Source organism: Elephantulus edwardii, unplaced genomic scaffold, assembly GCF_000299155.1.
Source record: "Elephantulus edwardii isolate Elephantulus edwardi_28Jun2011 unplaced genomic scaffold, EleEdw1.0 scaffold00093, whole genome shotgun sequence".
NCBI classification, from domain to species: Eukaryota; Metazoa; Chordata; class Mammalia; order Macroscelidea; family Macroscelididae; genus Elephantulus; species Elephantulus edwardii.
This window is the reverse complement of record NW_006399843.1, coordinates 2022233-2041954: the sequence shown is the minus strand read 5'-3', so window position 1 is coordinate 2041954 and position 19722 is coordinate 2022233. Positions and strand designations below refer to the sequence as shown.

Sequence of the window (19722 nt, the reverse complement as noted above, 5' to 3'; positions counted from 1 at the left end):
GTTATGATCTACGCAGTCAAATGCCTTTGCATAATCAATGAAACACAGATAGACATTCTTCTGGTATTCTCTGCTTTCAGCTAAGATCCATCTAACATCGGCTACAATATCCCTAGTACCACGACCCCTTCTAAACCCAGCCTGGACTTCTGGCAGTTCTCTGAATTACCCGATTACCCCAGTCACTGAATCAATCCACCTCATAGAGGGTCTACCCCTCCTGCACTGTCCCTCCACCTTACCAAGCATGATGTCTCTCTCCAAGGACCTGTCTCTCCTTACAACATGTCCAAAGTATGTCAGATGAAGCCCCAAAATCCTTGACTCCAAGGAGTAGCCTGGTTTAACCCTCTTGTTTTCTTGGCAGTCCAGGGTACATTCAATACTTTTCTCCAGCACCACAGCTCAAAGGTATCAATCCTCCTTCTATCTTCCCTAGTCATTGTCCAACTCTCTGATGAATAACAAGTGACTGCAAAAACCATGGCCTATATCAGGCACACCTTAGTCTCCAGAGAGACACCGTTGCTCTTGAGTACTTTAGAGAGGTCCTAACAGCAGACTTTCCCATCGCAATACGGTTTTTGATTTCCTGGCTGCTGGTGCCAAGAGTGTTGACCGTGGAGAAGAGCAAACTAAAGCTGTGAACAATCTCAATCTCTTCACCATCCATCCTGATGCTACCAATTGATCCAGTGGTGAGAATCTTTGTCTTCTTGACATTGAGCCTCAGTCCATACTGAAGGCTGCAGTCCTTGACCCTCTGCAGCAAGTGCAAGCTACCTTTTATTGAGGGCTCACAGTTACCAGAGCTTTAATCCACAATTTTACTTAACATTTAAGAAACACCAACTATGTACCAGGCACTCTTTTAAGTAGTTTGCAAATATTAACTCGAATGAAAATATCCTGAGATATGCACCCTTACTGTTCTCCTTTTAAAGATAAGCAAATCAAGGACAAAGAGGTTAAGTAATATGCCCAAGTCAATGGAGCCAGAGAATGCAAGAGCCAGGATTCAAAACCAGGAGAGACCATACTCTTCCTGATTACCCTATACTACCTCTCTGTGTATATTATCACTGATTTCGATAAAGCTCTGGAAAACAGGTTAATCTCTATCCACTGGGTATGAAAGCCAAGATTCAGAGAGGTTAAACAACTGGCTTAAAGTCACCGAGCTACTAAGTGGCAAAGCCAGAATGTCTGTTACAAAACTCAATACTCTTTATGTGGAGTCTTGTTTGAGTTGTGATTATTTTCTGAAAACTTGCTCCAGGCAATTAATTAATAAAATTTCATCCTTATCTAAGTATTTATGAGAAAACTTCTGATTGAGGAATGAAGACTAAAAATGTTCTTCATCTGTCTATACTCCACTCAATGCCTGAACACCTATAGTCAAAAGAACAACAGGACACAACATCACAATTAAAACTGAACATGAATTACAGTTCTGGTGCCTCTGTGTTAAGAAACTACTGCAAATGCAAAGATAGGTGGCTTGAATCCACCAGCTTCTCCATGGGAGAGAGATGGACATTCTTCTCCTGTGCAATTTACTGCCTCTGAAAACTCACAGGAGGGTAGCTATGGGTTGGTTCTGACTTGATGGTACACAACAACATCAATTGCTTCTTAAGTCTTTAATTCTGAATGTCTTAGCAGTCATTTTACAAAAATGGCTGTTGTTAGGTTCTATCAAGTTGGTTCCTACACACAGATACCCTATGTACAACAGAACAAAATATTACTTGGTCCTATGCCATCCTCACAATCACTGCTGTACACCCACTGTAGCCATTGTCTCAATCTCTTTGAGGCGTCTTCTTGTCTTTAGCTGACCTACTGCTTTGTCAGGTACTCGTCCCTCTTGACAACAACCCTCAAGTATGTAGATGAAGTCTCACCATCTTTTCTTACAAAGATTGTTGTTGTTGTGTACCACAGACTCGGAACCAATCCACAGATACCCCCCAGTGGGTTCTCAGAGGCAGTTAATCGCACAGAAGGAGATTGCTCATCCTCTTCTGTGGAGCACGTGGTGGCCTTGAGCCATGTGCCTTTGGGATTGCAGTGCAGCTTCTTGCCACTAGGCCACCAGCACTCTCACAGAGATTAGAGGTCTCAAAAGTAAAGCAATGAGTACAGCTCGATGTGAGCATACACCTCACTCCTGTGTGACGACCTTACCCACTGGGGGAGCATAAAAAAGATGCTGATACCAAAATAAATGTTTATGGAAACGAACCATATACGATAGTTGTACAATATTTTAATTCAAATCTAGTTTTAGTTAGCACTACTCTCCCAATTTCAACACAAAAATAAGCTAAAACAGTCCATTTATTTAGCTCATTTAGCAATTAAAAGGATCAAAGGAAGAAACAGAAAGTACAATTTGAGAAAATAAATTTGTACTTTAGTTTGAGTTTTTACATGTTCTTCCCCATGCATGCTGTATTTCTTTAAAATTCAAGAATTTTGAGAAATCAGATTATGATGTTCTTAAAGGAAAACATGATAAAAACTATGGATAATAAATATTCTACACATTGTGATGGCTAAGATTGTAAGAGAAAGAGAAATGTTGGTAAAGATTGGAACCCTTTTCCATTACAGGTAGGAACGCAAAAGGTAAAGGTGCTCTGAGAAACAGTATAGTAATTTCTCAAAAATTATCTTATGACCCAGCAATTCCACTCCCACTTAAATACCTAAAGACTTTAGAGACTCAAACAAAAACCTGTACAACAATGTTCACTGCAACATTACTAACAGCAGCCAAAAGGTGGAAACATACAGACGATGGAATACAGTACTCAGGCAGTTGGAGAAATGAAGTCTTGATATGGATGGAGCTTGAAGATATGCTAGGTGAAATAAGTCAAGCACTAAAAGACAATACTGTATTACCTCACTTGTATAATAAGACAAGAAAAGGAAAATGCATAGAAACTCAAATTTTACTGGTAGTTCTAAGGACTAGGAGAGATGGTATAAGAGGGGTTATCAGTGAGGGGGAAATGGCAGTGATTAAGGGTAGGACTGCACAGCTATTTATTGTAACTGCTGTTAGTTACTTATACAAAGCTGAATTGACAAAAGTTATATGACATATATATTTACAGCAATGACAGGAGAGGGAAAAAATGAAGTCCACAGGCTGTTTATGTACAGCTGATCACCTCATAGGATTTGGTACCTCAGTTTGTAAGTTTAAGGTCATAAGGGTCATCTCAGGTAACTGACCTAATGATATGTTTTGTGTTCCTGTTCTACCTCTGTTCATATTCATAGCATGGTGCCTGGGGTCTTAAAAACTTGCAAAACAACTGGTTTCTGTTTATCTAGAACAGAAGAGGACAGACAGAGCAGGAGGAGGATATGAATATGTAACTAACTGCCTTCATGAACAACTTTTCTTTTGCCATGAGAGCAGAAAAACTTAGTAATGCTCAACTGCCCTTATTCAAGATTCTGCTCTAAGATTCCAGAGAAGAATCCCAATGAAAAGGAAGAAAATGTAGACCAGGATTTAAATTGTAATGGACTACTAGGACATTTTAGAGCCATGATGGTAGGATAAACTCCTGAAACTACTGCCATGACATAATTTTTACATCTTAAACAAAAAATATCCCCTGAAGAAATATCCCCTTAAAAGGAAAAAAATAAAAAATTAAACTTAACTAGTAAAAAAGGTTTACCTTGAACATTATGCTCTTAGAACTATCTATATGGAACAAATTGATAATAAATCTTATTACTGACTAATAGCTGACCTTCCATTGGGTTTTTAAGGCTATAAATAAATTGCATGGGAAGAGACTGTCCAACCTACCCCTCTGGAGCTGCTGGTTTATTCCAGCTGCCAGCAAGGCATGGCCTTTGGGTTAGCAGCATAACTATTACAAAGGTACCCTAAGGAGCCAGTGAGTTTATGTTAACAAGGAAGGAACAACTAAAAAAAAAAGCTGAGAACGCTTGCACAACATGAAGGATACATTCAGTGTCACCGCATTGCACATGTATAAACTGTTGAATTTGTGTATGATTTGCTGTGCATATTTTCAACAAGTTAAATAAGATTTAAAAAGAAAAATTCTGGAGGATTATTTTAAAGACACTGGAACACATCAAAACTTTGTACGGCAAGTGGAACTCTTCATGATGTGGCCCATACCTTCTTATCCATGTTCTTATCACTTCTCATGCTCCACTATCTCTGGCCTTATGTAGTTTCCACTAAACACTAGGTTTTCTACACTTTTGCATATCTTATTGCTCAGAGTAGTCACCCTTATCCTCTGCTCTCAAAAACTAGCTTTTTCTCTGTGTCTCTCTCCTTCCTTCAACCCCACCACAAATGCCTTCTTGTTAATCAAGTTTTAGCTAATAATTTCCCTGACTTCCTCAGGCAGTCTTTCTATTATTCTCATGGCCTTTAAAACAATTATCTTTTTGTATTATATTTATTTAAAGATCTCTTTCTTTACTTGATTGTTAACTCCTTGCAGGGAGAAAAGAGTTGAGCCTTTCTGTTATGTTGAAATGTCTGAATCTCTAGAACTTTGTCCAGTGGCATAATCAGCTGCTAATGGGGGTGGGGTGGGGTGGGGTGTATGTATGAATATGTGTGTATGCACTTGGGAGGGATAGAAATAAGATCATTAAATGTATAAATACAGGATGATAAAACATAAAACTTGCTTGTATTCTCTGAAGAATAATTGACACAGGGTAAAGGAAGAAACATGAATACTGTATAATCAGAAAGATCTAAGTTTGAATTCTAAGCCTGCTACTTATAATCTGCATTACCTTGTTTCCTTAAGTTTCAGCTTTTTTATCTAAAAACTGGCCATAACCATACAGCTCTCAGAACTGCTCTGAAACCTAGCAAATAGATATCTAGCAAAATATCTGAAAATAGTGAGGGCTCAATAAAATGTTGGCTGTCATATCAACTAGGACAGCTTTAGGTATTTAACATTCCAAATAATTAGAAGATTTTGGAGTTCAACTAGTAAAAAAACAAACATAAAAAAGATGAATAAAATAAAAGCAACTCATGTGACACCAGAAACATTGAGTTTATCTATATTTTAGATCTGAATTACTGTAGACATAATAAAAACAAACCAAACCAAACCAAACCAAACCAAACCCTGATTGGGTTGAACTGATTCTGATGCATAGAGATCTGACATTGGATTTCTGAGGCTATAAATTTTACTAAGAGTAGACTTTCTCCTGTGGAGCAGCTGGTGGACTGAAACTGCCAATTTTGTGATTAGGAGTGCAACATATGTTGTTGTTATGTGCCGTCGAGTCGCCTGCGACTCATAGTGACCCTATGTACAACAGCCCTAAACTCTGCTCTGTCCTGTGCCAATCGCACTGTCTCTGACACTCCCATCCCAATTATCCCAGTCACTGAATCAATCCACCTCATAGAGGGCCTTCCTCTCCTGCGCTGTCCCTCCACCCTCCCAAGCATGATGTCCCTCTCTCTAAGGACCGGTCTCTCCTCACAACATGTCCAAAGTAAGTTAGACGGAAGGAGACTAGAGCGAGGGCTACATGGTGAAGGGGACCTGGGGGAGGGTTTGTAAAACAATGAAAGAATCTTTTCTTTTACTTTTCCATAATTTTTGGACTCATGTACTTATAACTTGTTAGTCAAATTTGTGTCTTCTAGGTTGCAACACCCCCATGATACATCTTCAAGCATATGAACATGTACGGCCAAGCACAATCAATAAGAGTGCATCTAAATTCCAAAATCAATCTCCATAATAGTCTATGTGTTTCCTACTGCCAAAGGGGCCCTTTAGAGTAGTGAGAGAAGATCTTCACCCTGAAACCCACAGCGTCCCTTTTCAGCAGGAAGTAGCTAAGAGAATACGCCATCCCCTTTTCCTTATGACTCAGGGTGAAGTCTCTCTCAGGGAGGAGTGACAGGGAATGGCAAAGGACACACTGACAAAGAAGATTAATCAGAACTGGCTTTGACAAGCACTGTGGCATTTGGACAAGAACAAACTGGGAGGAGGGTAGAGAGAATAGTGCAACAATGAATGAATGGAAACCCAAAATCTCTGTAAATGTTTATGAAAATTAATAAAATATAGAAAAAAAAAACCCAAAGTAAGTTAGACGGAGCCTCAGAATCCTTGCCTCCAAGGAGCCACCGGTTTAACCCTCTCCAGGACAAATCTGTTTGTTTTCCTAGCAGTCCATGGTATTCTCAATACTGTTCTCCAGCACCACAGCTCAAAGGCATCAATTCTCCTTCTATCCTCCTTGGTCATTGTCCAACTCTCTGATGCCTAACAGGTGATTGCGAAGACCATGGCATGTATCAGACACACCTTAGTCTCCAGAGAGACACCATTGCTCTTCAGCACTTTGGAGAGGTCCCTAACAGCAGACTTTCCCATGGCAATGCGCCTTTTAATTTCCTAGCTGCTGATGCCAAGACTGTTGACTATGGAGCCAAGCAAACTAAAGCTGTGTATAATCTCAATCTCTTCACCATCCATCCTGATGCTGCCAATTGGTCCAGTGGTGAGAATCTGTTCAAATCCACCAGATGCTCTGCCAGAGAAGGACAATTTCCTCCTGTACCAGTCAGATCTGATTTGACGGTACATGCACAAAAAATAATGGAAAAAAAAAAGGATTCTGTCTCACATACTTGGGGAATGTTATCAAGAGAGGCCAGTCTCTGGAAAGATAAATCACACCTGAAAAATTACAGAGTAAGAGACAGAAAGAAAGTCCCTCAGTGAGATGGACTGACATAGTGACGGCAACAATGGGCTTAGTGCAGTAGACTGTGAGGATGGCACAGGACAGGTTAAGAGTGCACTCTGTCGTGTATATATAGTCATTAGAGTTGGTGCTGACTTGGTGACACCTAATGACAATGTTTTTCTCCTTAAAGAGATATCTAGAATTCCTGAGGTATTATTTTTGTGAATTTTTGTTTCACCAATAAAGGAATATAAAGGTGAAGGATTATCTATCTCCTTTATTCTACAGAACTGTGTGTTCATCTGTGAACATACATAGAAACTATAAGAACATTAACATTATATAAGATCTTTTCAAAACTAAAATGGCAAATAAATATATATATATGCAAATATGTTCATATTTATATACACACATAGAAACATAACAAACTAACTTTAAAACCACTATGTCTTTTTCAGGAAGAAAACCACAGATTAAAGAACGCAAAACCCATTCTTTCTCCTACATATGTAAACCTGGCACTTAAAAGAAAAGACATAAAGCTTGTTTACCTTCCCCAAAATGCCCAAGAGAAAAACTGCCAGGAAATGATACAAAACCTCCCTGGTCCAGTACACAAGTCAGAAGCTTTTAAATGCTATTTGCACCCCAAGGCAGAAAACCAAAGCAGATACTTTCCTCCTAAGTAGCTGGATCCAGTGAGGATCCAACTGGGCTAGTTAATCAGTGATTTCTGGCTCTGCTTCTCTCATCTGGACATCTCCAAGCTCCTCTTTCACAATCCTAGAGCAAAACACTTCTGTTTGTAACTCTGATAACCTTTTGAGTTGTGTCACTTACCACCTTCTAAATCTCTACCAAAATGAAATTTCCCTTCCTCTATCCATCCTAAATACATACTGAACTGTTAGTGCTGCTGTTCTCCTTCAGCTCCACATTTTCTTAACTGGACTATAAAAAAGTCCTTAATCTTCCTTTCTGTAATCTTCCTCTCATCTCCTATCCATGCTGTCAGAGATAGCTTTCTAGTATCCAAATCTCACTGTCTTATCCTATTTGGACTTTGCCTTCTATTCCTGCCATAAAATTTTCAATTGACTGAACTTATTACCTATAAACTAACTTCTTTTATGTCAATCTCCAATTCCTACTGATTTTTACATTTAAATACTATAAGGCTACAGTCTCCCACTTTTCTACTTTCAATCTCTCTCATGCCTGTGGTATTTACACTGGCTAGAATGTCTATTCTATTTATCTTGTTGGCAAGTTTCTAATTCATTTCTCAGGACTAAACTCAAATAGTTCCTCCTCTGTGAAGCTTCTCTGTTCAGAGAGACTGAAGTCCCCACCTCCACTCCCACTGCACTTCATACATATCACATTTACAGTAAATGTCATCCAGACTTTAATTATATATCCCTTTCCACCAGAGTTTTAAGATCAGAGGAAATAACTTTGTGATTTGTAGCTCCAGAATTGACATGTAAATACTTATTTAATGGATGAGTTTTATCTATGTGAAAAAAGAAACCGAGAATGTAAAGGTTTTTTTCAATTGTAAAAAGAGTTAAGGGGAAACAAACAAAAATAATCCCTACCTCTAATTTCTATTTTATAAATCAAAATCCTGTTTAACCAGAGTAGGGCAAGTTACTAATGTGACTCAAACCTTTCTCATTCTATTTCCATTACTTCCTTTTTCTGTATGCTACCTCCTGAGGCCATCATCCATAATTAGTAAGGCAGTTCTAGCACCAGTAGGCTAGTTCGTCCAAACACTCATACTCACTTTGTTGTAGCTCCCTTCAACAAAGCCACGTGGGACAGTCAGACTGAGGATAAAAATCAGACCTCAGTTGTAGATATACCACTGTGTATGTTCAAAAGGAACTTACTTTCTTTACTTTTAACTAATGTATAAAGCTTTGTGTAATTGAATGGAGAAATTTCACTCTGAGAAAGCTTGATGTTATCAGATAGAAGCTATCCTCACTTCATTTCTGCAGGTTTGTTTCAGCAGACCCAGTCATGTCCCACTTACCTGCTATTTTGATATTCATGTTGTTATCTAGCAGGAGATTTTCAGCCTTGAGGTCACGATGCACAATCTTCCGCCCATGACAATAATCAACAGCAGACAGGATTTGCCAGAATTTACGCCTGGCTTCAGACTCATTTAACCGGCCATGATTAGCAAGATAATCTATAAAAGAGAGAATTTAGAATTATTCACTGCAATAAAACAACTCACCTAGTCTTCAGCAATTCCTTGGGTCCAGCAAGTGGTTAATGTACTTGGCTGCTAATTAAAAGGTTAGAGATTCAAGTCTACCCTAGAAGTATTCCATTATCAATTTCTGAAACATCAGCCATCAAAAACCCAATGGAGCATATGCTACTGACAAATATTAGCTAGAAATGACCCAACAGCAATTGTTCTGGTGTTTTAAAATTAGTATTTTGCATTTAATAAAGTAGATTTGGCATTCAAATAAAATGCTGTTTTCTAAGCTCTTTGCCTTTTAGAGAAAGAATGAAGCTTACAGTTCTTTGCAGTTTAGATAAATAATAAGACTCAATACTAAATGACAGCAAGTGGCCAAACAGTCAAAATTTAAGGCAAAATGCTTCTTCTGCGCAAGAATGCCTAATTTTTGCTGAAAAGTTTATTGAGTATGCTTCTTAACCAACATTTTAAAAATAAAATGCCTTAAAACAGAGAATATGGATCACCAACATCCCACCAGATAAGGGACATCTTTTTTTTTTTTTAAAAAAACCAACAACAATGCTTTCATTAACTATTATAAAAACTACCAGTAACATGAGATACAATGGTATCTGGAAATTGCATAAATAATTCACAGGCTGTTCTCTTGTACAAATGAGCAATTCTGATGTAACCAAGCACATGCAGACTTGTTCTCTAAATCAAACATTGTCATGGCAGTTATGTAGTCTAAACCATATGATAAATATAATTTACAAGATACATTAGCTGTCTTAAAGCTTATAAAGTATACTGGAAAATAATTCTGCATATACTGTTTACATGACTTCAATGAAACAAAACATTGGAACTCATACAACTTTCATCTGAAGACCTTAAAGGCCTCTGAAATGATTTTTTGTAGCAGACTGGCCAATGTAGGTTTAAACGTTCTACAATATGGCTCTGCAGGGCTAGAAAAAAGTTACAGGTCTGTAGACCACAAGGGGGCTGGATAGCTTGCTAATGTTATGAAGAAGTTAAATGGCATCTTTTAGGTGAGAACATGCAAATAAAAGATGCACAAAATTAAGGTGAGGAATGGTCAGGTTTTCCATCTTGCCAGGCTTAAACTGAACAGGTTCATTGGGAGGAAATAGGATTCTCACTATTACCAAGAAAGAAGATGCAGACAGTGCAGCACATCCTTTGGATATTTCTGCACAAGATGGAGTGAGACCAAAACACAACAGGGCAGAGACCCGCAGTTCAAGAAGCAGAAGGCGTGGTGGTGAACCAGAGAGCAGTGTCAGAGACTGTTGAGGCTAGGTCTACCCACTCAGAAGTAGAGGCAAGCATACAGGTCTGGTGGAATAGGAGGGAAACATTATTGGAAGGACTAAAAGAGCTTTGTAACATTTGCCTGAGCCTGGGGCAAAAGCCAAGGTCATGAGGCCCAGGGTCAGAGAAAGGCCTGCCTGCCTGCGAGCCTGGCTGAGAAGAGGTAGTCCTGACTGAAGAAATGTATCCTAAGTGTTTCTGACCCAAATTGTAACATGGTACGTCCCTACTAAAAACCTTAATTGTGAGTACTGTGAGTTCTGTGTGGCCACTGCAACATATCAGGGAACTGAGTAGTAGAGTTGTGGTAGGGTAGTGTTGGAATTGGTAAAAGAAGGTGTGGAAGGTATGCATGTGTGTGTATGCACGTGAAGCATGTGTGTGCACACGCATGTGAGGCATGTCTGATGTTACAGGAATAAATTTTTTGCTCCTACTGGGGACTCTTTCTCCTTGCCAGGTTAGTAGAGGCTGTCTGTACCTAAACCTACTATACTCTTTTAATATCTTTTGAGAGAGAAAGTATCAACAAAAATAACGAAAGACGTTTCTATCAAAGAGAATTTTCCCAAGTGATGTACGAGATAATTAATATTCACAATTACCTTCACACACATTTTGCTCTATCTGGCTTATTGAGCTTTCAATTTTATGCCTTTGGTCCATGCCATTCTCAACACTTACTATAAAATTTACTAACGTTTGTACTGTATGAACTTACAAAGCATGCTGAGATGAAGAACATTCCCAAAACCTGGCTATGATAACTATTATTCAAACCTCATTTTATAGAGGAAGCAGCTAAAGAACAGAGGATTAAGTAATCTGGCTGAACTGGAACAAACGGTAAGTGAATGACCTATCTGAAGATAGAGACTTTGGTTTTTTTCTTTTCTTTTTTTGGTCATTTTAGAAAAAAATTCTTGCAATTCATTTTGTTTATAAATTCTACACTGGTTTACCTACAAAGTTTGTGTAAATGGCTTTGTATTTTTATTTCATTAAGTTTCCTTTCAATACCTTGCTCAAAGGCAATCTTGTCCTTAGTCCATCACTTCAGCTAGAATGAATGCTCCCTCTTCTCTAAATATTTTCCCTCTCTCCCTCTCCCCCCCCCCAACCCTAATACTCTGGGTTTATAAAACGGAAGATATTTGTATTTAAACTTTTTAAAAAATAATTTTAATGAGCATTTACAGAGATTTTGGATTTCCATTCATTCATTGCTGCATGTATTTAGACTTTTTGAGGTTAATGACCAAAGCATTCATATAAAACATCACAGGTACATTTCTTAAGTACATAGCTGATTAAGATTCTATGATGGATGGCTTCATGATCTTCTCATCAACAATATTACAAAATGTGGAATAAAAGAACATGTGTAAACGTACATGTTATGGGTTATAAATGTTAAGTAGGCATTTTTCTATTCTACATATATTATTTCACAAGTTGAGATAATCAGCTTGTTACATTTTCCTCTTGCCTTTACTAAACTTACATTGTAGTTATCCATGATTCTTAAAGGTATGTATAGGATCATTTAAGAACAAACATGTTGAGTTTTTACAGTCAAATGTTCAAACTGTCACCAGGATGGTTATGCTTAAGCACTGGCAACAGGATAATGTGCCAGCATCTGTTTTTATACTGGAGGATCTAGAAAACCCGTATTAAAGGGCTGGACTTTTGCACAAACACACTTATTTACAATGGAGAATGTTACTTGTTTTATATTAGTACTATCTTTTGGTTACTTAATAATTTCCTTCCAGGGATCCCAGCCAAATGCTATTAAACTTCATGAGATAATGTTTTCATGGACAAATGTTGACTTCTCAAACACACAATTCTTTCGGTTGAAAATGCAAAGTCAATGTTGCTTAGCAGGAAAGATTTTTCAGGTTTCAACAACACAAAGACATGAACAAGTCTAAGTTAATAGATATCAAACAAGAACCTTAACTATTGCCTAGAAAATGAGCCCTGAGAAGCACAGGAAAATGTAGTTATTTTTTAATTGAAGTTTATCAGTCCAAATTAGCACTGCCCCAGCCAAAGGTTGAAAGGAAAAGCACTTACACCTTGCATCAAACAAAGGCACTGTTTGAAAAATAATATATTACCTACACTTAAACATTAAATTAGGAAAGGTGTGCATCTGGGTTGTATCATTTCTCCCTATCTATTTAATCTGTATCTTTTTTTTTTCGTTTTTATAATCTTTTACTTGTAAACCATGAGTGTTTTAAATATTGATACATAGAGAAAACAGCAGTCAGTGGACTTTGTGTAGTGGATATGATGTGAGCTTCAGGTCACAGTGGTCACGCAGGCAGGTGGTCCATGGAACCGCCAGCTGTCCAGTTGGGTGGGCTCATCTTTCATCTCTTTCTTCCCCAGGTCTCAAACAGCTTAAATGGGAAGCTGAACGTGATGACTGGTTCTAATTTTTGCTGTTCAGCCATTTTTCTCGATCTTGCTCTCTGACTCCATACATTCCAGATTGTTCAATAGACTTGTAATAAACTTTCAAGATTACAGGATACTTCTGGCCCATTAGTTCTCTGAAATCTTGGCTTGAGTTCATTTTCTTAAACAAAATGTAAGCTCCAGGAATACCCACAACTTCAACTAGTATGATTCCTTTAACAATCATTTTTGACAACAGTGGTTCCGTGGAGCGAGCCATCCTTTTCTCCCTTGGAACTGCTGGTGGATTCCAGTGGTCAGAGAGGTGTGACTTTTGGCTCAGCACTGCAACACCCTGCAGACTGCGTGCGACAAGGAAGCTCCTTTTTTTCTATTTAATCTGTATCTTGAGCCAATTATTTGAGAGGCTGGATTGTATGAAGAAGAACAGGCAATCTTATGAAAGATGGAGAAAAGACTGAAACTCTCAACAACTTCTTACTTGGATCCACAATCAACACTCTTGATACTAGCAGTCAGGAGATCAGGAGACATTGCAATGGGAAAGTTGGCAGTCAGGGACTTCTCCAAATTATTGAGGAACAGTGATGACAATTTGAAGACTAAGGTGCACCTGATTCAGGCCATGGTCTTTTCAGTCACTTGCTATGCATCTGAGAGCTGGACAATGATTAAGGATGATAGAAGGAGAATTGATGTTTCTGAACTGTGGAGGTACTGAAGAAGAATATGTAATATCCCATGGATTGCCAAAAGAACAAACAAACATGTCTTGGAGAAGTCACAGCCAGAGTGCTTGTTGGAGGCAAAGATGATAAAGCTTCATCTCACAAACTTTGGTCATATTGCTAGAAGAGGTTACTATGTGGAGAGAGACATTATGTTTGGTAAGGTGGAGAGACAGCAAAGAAAAGAAAGACCTTCCACAAGGCTGACAGATATGGTGACTGCAACAATGGGTTGGTGGGTGTTAGATATTGTGAGGATGGCATAGGTTGGGAGAGAGGTTCAGATCTGTTGTTCATAGGGTCACTTTTAGTTGTTCTTGACACTTAAGCAATGTCATAGAATATGAACCTAGTATTAAATGACATCTGAATTCCAGAAATAGAGATCAACTGCCTAAGGAAATGATCTTTTGCTTTTTTAGCAAAACCTCAGCAAATATTACAACACATCAATTATTTTACCTATTCTTTACAGTTTCTGCAATGTAGGTGTCCCTGAAATTACTTATCACTGTAGCACGTGCTGAGAAATAAGTAATAAAAGTAGTCGTTATGTGCCATCGAGATCAGTGGAGATTAATTTTATAAGACACAATGTATGGGGATGATTATAAGAAATACAATGAGAATGAAAAACAAAATAATTTTTTTTTTAGAAAAGCAGTCATGTGCTAAATTAGAAACAGATTTCAGTCAATCCCTCAATCATTCTGCTAATATTTCTAAAAAACCAGTCTACCTTAAATCCTTACAGGACTTAGGGTGACTGCTACAATGCGCTCTAGTACTCTTGTATGCCCTGAAGTGTGAGGATGGTGCAGGATAGAGTAGGGTTCAGATCTTTTGTTCACAGGGTCGCTATGAGACATACCTGACTCAATGGCACCTAACAACAACAATTACCACCACCCTCAGAGTTTCTGATACAGTAAGTGTTGGAAGGGGCCAATGATTTTTTCTTTTATTTTCAAAGATTTACCTTGAGATTTATAGTTTTAGCTCTTAAATAAAGGTCTATTATCCATTTTAATTAGTTCTTTCTTTTTATCTTTTTTAAATTTGAGTGAAAGTTTACAAATCATCTTGGCTTTCATTCATTTATACACACTTGTCTTAAAATGTCAAGCACTTACTGCATGTAATTGTCTTTCTCTTTACCCAGCTTGCCTATTAATTTTTGCTCCCTTCTCATCTGTTAGCCCTTCAAGATTGAGTCAGTGTGCAAATCATTCCAAATCTTTTATATTAGTTATCTTCTACCATAATTGTCCTTTTGTGAATATGTCACTTATAAAGGTTTTGGTTTCATTCATTTTATAGAGAATTTCACAAATTCTTGATTGCTTTTTAATGATATGTAATACTTCACTTTGTGAATGCACCACAGTTTCTTTAGTCATTCTCCCACTGATGGGCACTAGGATTGTATCCATCTCTTTGCAACTGTATATATCAGTTTGTGTGACATCCTTATTTCTTTGGGATATATACTTAGTAATGGGATTGTTGGATCAAATGGAAGGTCTATTTTCAACTCTTTACAGAAACACTTTCCATAGCAGTTGCACCACTTTACATTTCCACCAACAGTGTACGAGAGTGCCAATCTCTCCACATCTTCACTGGCATTTGTTTTTTGCTGTCTTGCTGAATAGTGGTATATCAATGAAATGACATCTCATTGTTGCTTTTATTTGAATCTCTCTAATAGCTAATTGGTGGCATACAACAATAGTAACAACAGCTAATCACATACACACAGTCTCTCTCTCTCACCCTTCTCTTCATCTATCTTTAAGCTCACAACTTTAATAATATTACATACAAGCAAAATTTTGCTGAAGATTATTAAAAAATGGCTCGAACAGTCAGGCATTCAAACAGAATTTAGAAAAGGCTGTGGCCCCATAAATATCACTACTGATGTTCACTGAGTCCTGGCTTAGAGCAAAGAATACCAGAAAAAAAGTCCTACTTGTGCTTTATTGACTATGCAAAGGCATAACAAATTGTGGCTAACACTGAGAAGAATGGGAATCTCAGCACACTTAATTGTGCTCATGCAAAACCTATACCTAGACATGTGAAACCTATGCCTAGACCAAGAGGCTGTTAAGCAAACAGAGCAAGGGAACATTACATGGTTTAAAATTAAGCAAGGTATGCATCAGGGTTATATCCTCTCTCTCCATACCTATTCAATCTGTATGCTGAGCCAATTGGCTCCAATTGAGCAGCTGGACTCTATGAAGAAGAATGTGGCATTAGGATTGGAGGAAGACTAATCAATAACCTATGCTCTATAGATAACACAACGTTGCTTCCTGAAAGTGGGTGATGCACTTGCTGCAGAAGATCAAAGAATATAGCCTTAAATATGGATGAGATCTTAACATCAAAAAAACAAAATTTCTCACCACTAGACTAACAGAGGGCACTCTGGTGGTCTAGTGGTAAGAAGTTGCGCTGCAGTCCTGAAGGTATGCAGTGTGAATATGCCAGCTGCTCCATGGGAGAAAGATAGGCAATCTCTTCCCATGAGATTAACTGCCTCTGAAAACCCATTCGAGGGTCAGCTACAGGCCAGTTCTGACTCAAAAGCATACAAGAACAATAACAATAACAATAACAACATACTGATAGGCAACATCATAATAAATGGATGTTGTTGATTGCCATTGAGTCGAGACCGACTCATAGTGACTCTATGAACAGAAGACCTAATGCCTTTCCATAACTGTTGTCATTTCACCAAGTTCATAGAGTTTCCAGAGGTATGTGGTTTAGGAAGTGGATGCCACTCCTGCTTTTGGACCTGTTTTACAACTGGGAGTTCCACCAAACATTGTCCACACTGGGAAGCCATTCTGGTATTTGATATCCCCATGGCACAAGGTTCAGTATCACAACAAACCCAGGTTACTTCATTCTGCACACTGATAAAGAGTGATATACAAAGTGGAAGAGTGTTCTTCCAGATATAACAGCACTAGTTTCACTAAGCAATGGTTAAGTGTTGTCAAGTCGAATACAACTGAAAGTAAGTTTTGCACAAAAGACCTAAACTCTGTTCTATGACTAACACCATTTCTGTACATAACTGTTCTAGACTACAATCATTTCTGTACATTTAAAGTATTTAGAGAGTTTGTACAGTTTCCAGAGGCACCTAGTTTAATGAAGTGGATTGCCACTCCTGCTTCCCAGCATAAATCAATTTGGAAGCTCATCCAAAAAACTGTACATAATGGGTAACCATTACGGTATTTGACAAGACTATGGAACAGTGTGCAGCATCACAGCAACACCAAGTTGTTCAGTTCAGCAAATAGAAGATTGCTGAGTCATTCAAGGAATATTCATTTGAAAATTAATAAATTTAAACCCTAGGCTGAGGAACACCTGCTCTTGGGGGGAAGAGAGCAATAATACACTTCAAAAACAACCCCTAAAGGAAGCACGACCCCAAAAACTTCCCTTTCCTTGACCATCCGGACCAGCATCCACAAGCATCACAGAGCCACATTCTCAGAGTGGAGGATAAAAGGATAGAAGACTGAAACTGTCTAATCTTCCTTGGATTCACAGTCAACACCCTTGGTATCAGCAGTCAGGAGATAAGGAGACATATTGTAATGAAAATGTCAGCAGTCTGGGATTTCTCCAAATTATTGAGGAGCAGTGATGACAGTTTGAAGACTACGGTGCACCTGGTTGAGGCCATGGTCTTTTCAATCATTTGCTATGCATTTGATAGCTGGAGAGTGAATAAGGATGAAAGAACTGATGTTTCTGAGCTGTGGTACCGTAGAAGAATACTGAATATCCCATGGACTGCCAAAAGAACAAATAGGTTCTGGGGAAGGTGCTGCCAGAGGGCTCAGTGGAGTCAAAGATCACAAAGCTTCATTTCATATTCTTTGGGCATACTGCTAGGAGAGGCTATTCTTTGGAGAGAGACATCATGCTTGGAAAGGTGGAGTGTCATCAAAAGAGAGGAAGACCCTAAATTAGATGTATTCACATAGTCACCACAGGGATGGCACAAGATAGGTTCAGATCTGTTGTTCAGAGGGTTGCTATGGGTTGTAGTTGAATCAATGGCATCTAACAACATCGGCAATAGCTAGTGATCTTGAGCACTCTCTCACATGTTTGCTGGTCACCTCACTTCTTGGTGAGATTATTCATGTTGTCAGTCCATTTTATGGTGGTTTTGCCTATCTTTTTCTTGTTGAGGTGTTGGAGTCTTCTCTAAATTGTAGAGATATGACCTTTGTCAGATATGTCATTGCAATGTCGGCCTATTTCTTTCATCATTTTGACAATCTCTTTGTGAAGTGCAGAATCTTAAAAGTTCAGCATCACAGCAGCAAACAAGATACCACAGTTTGGCAAAACTGTTTTATTTTGGGGGAAGTTACAATTCAATCGTGATAGATCCAATTTAGAATGTAATGAAAATTATTTGGTTATAAGCACACACACAAAATTCTGCATGAAATTTCTAGGGAGGTTTATAAAAATCTTAGTTTTACTATGTTGTTGTTAAGTGCTGTCGAGTTGCAGGCGACTTATAGTGACCCTATGAAGTTTTACTATGAGTTAAAAAAGAAACCTACCTTGGAAGATTTCTTTCCTGAATTGAATTTTTTATAAAATTACTTCAAGATTTGTCAAGCACATTACACCGTTCAGTAGTTACTCAACTGTACATCTATATGACATCTTCTACTGCAATGTTATCAAGATTGAGCTGATCTTCCTTTTAACAAACTACAATCTTGCTAAGTCACTATAACAATCATATTATATCCATCAACAAATGAATGGATAAAGAAGCTGTGCTATATTCACACAATAACAAGGAACTAATGAAATATACAAAATGGGTGGCACTGGAGGACATTATGCTGAGTGAAATATCTCAGTCACAAAGGACAAATACTGCATAGTGCCACTGTTGTAAAACGAGACTGACATCATTTGGGAGGAGACTGAGAAAGATGGGATAAATTTTGTATACTGAATTGAAAAAGAAGAGGAAGAAAACAGTTTAAAAGGGATATAGGATTAGGTACTATTGTCATGACAGGAGTCCAGAATGAAGGCTGCATAGTGGAGTGGACTTAGGGGGAAGGATTGCATAGCAATGAAATAATTTTTCTTTTACTTTTCAAAATGAAGGCTGCAGCAAGCTCTGGTGGCCTAGTGGTAGGAAACTGCACTGCAATCCCAGAGGTGCCCGGTTCAAATCCACCAGATGCTCTGCTGAAGAAGGAGGAACCAGTCAGATCCAATTTGACGGTACACACATAAAAAAAAAAAGTGATAGGGAATTCAATCAAAATGAAGGCTGCATAGTGGAGTGGACTTAAGGGGCATTGTATAACAAATAAAAAATTTTTCTCTTACTTGTCAAAGAGAAGAGTGAACTGGGGGGGAGGTTGGGCAGGGAGAAAAGTGCAATAATGAATGAATGGAAATCCAAAGTCTCTGTAAACTTTCATTAAAATTAATTAAATAAATATAATAAAAATAATAAAAACAATCATATTATAATCACTTTCCCTCTAATAGTCAAGTAATCTTTACTAATTCATTGTGCATCTAATAAAAAGGTATGCGGTTTGAATCTACCAGTTGTTCTACAGAAGAAAGATGGCCAATCTCCTCTCATGTGATTTACTGGCCCACTGGAGGAGGGCTCCCATGGATCAGTACTGACTTGGTGGAACACAACAACAATACCAAATTAAGACAATCAAAGCTTCAACAAGCACGTTCAAGTTAGGCAGATGGTGTTCTACATTATAATTAATGTTTTTTTCTTGTCCTTCAGGGTTCAAAAGTGTAAATTTTATACTACAATGCTTGCTATGAGGTTAGAAAAAAACTGTTCAAAGTATGTTAGATGCTATCATCATCATCATCATCATCATCATCATCATCATCATCATCAGTGGTATCCCTTCTCTTCCTCCAGGAAATGAGCAAAGCTTATCAATGATATCAGGAATCTAGCCAGTTGAGCCCTTTTATTTCATGCATATCAGAAATTTTAAATAATTCTCTTTAAGCTTCACACCCTTAAAGTAACAAACTAAATCATCAAAGCTGTCAAAGACTAATAGCACCAGATAGAAATAATTTATGAAATTAAATACTTAATGTTACGTTGAAAGTATTCAATTTAAAATTTCATCAATTTTTAGTTTGCAAGTAAAGAAAAAAAAGACC

At 38.0% G+C, this 19722-nt stretch overlaps 1 protein-coding gene across 1 annotated transcript in view; it reads right to left on the bottom strand.

Moving 5' to 3' along the window:
* SIK2 (salt-inducible kinase 2) overlaps positions 1–19722 on the bottom strand; it is a 165104-nt gene that overhangs the window by 45442 nt on the left and 99940 nt on the right. The window contains exon 4 of the mRNA XM_006890767.1: positions 8810–8971. Within this exon, the coding sequence (XP_006890829.1) occupies positions 8810–8971 (162 nt within the window). The remainder of the gene's footprint in view (positions 1–8809; positions 8972–19722) is intronic.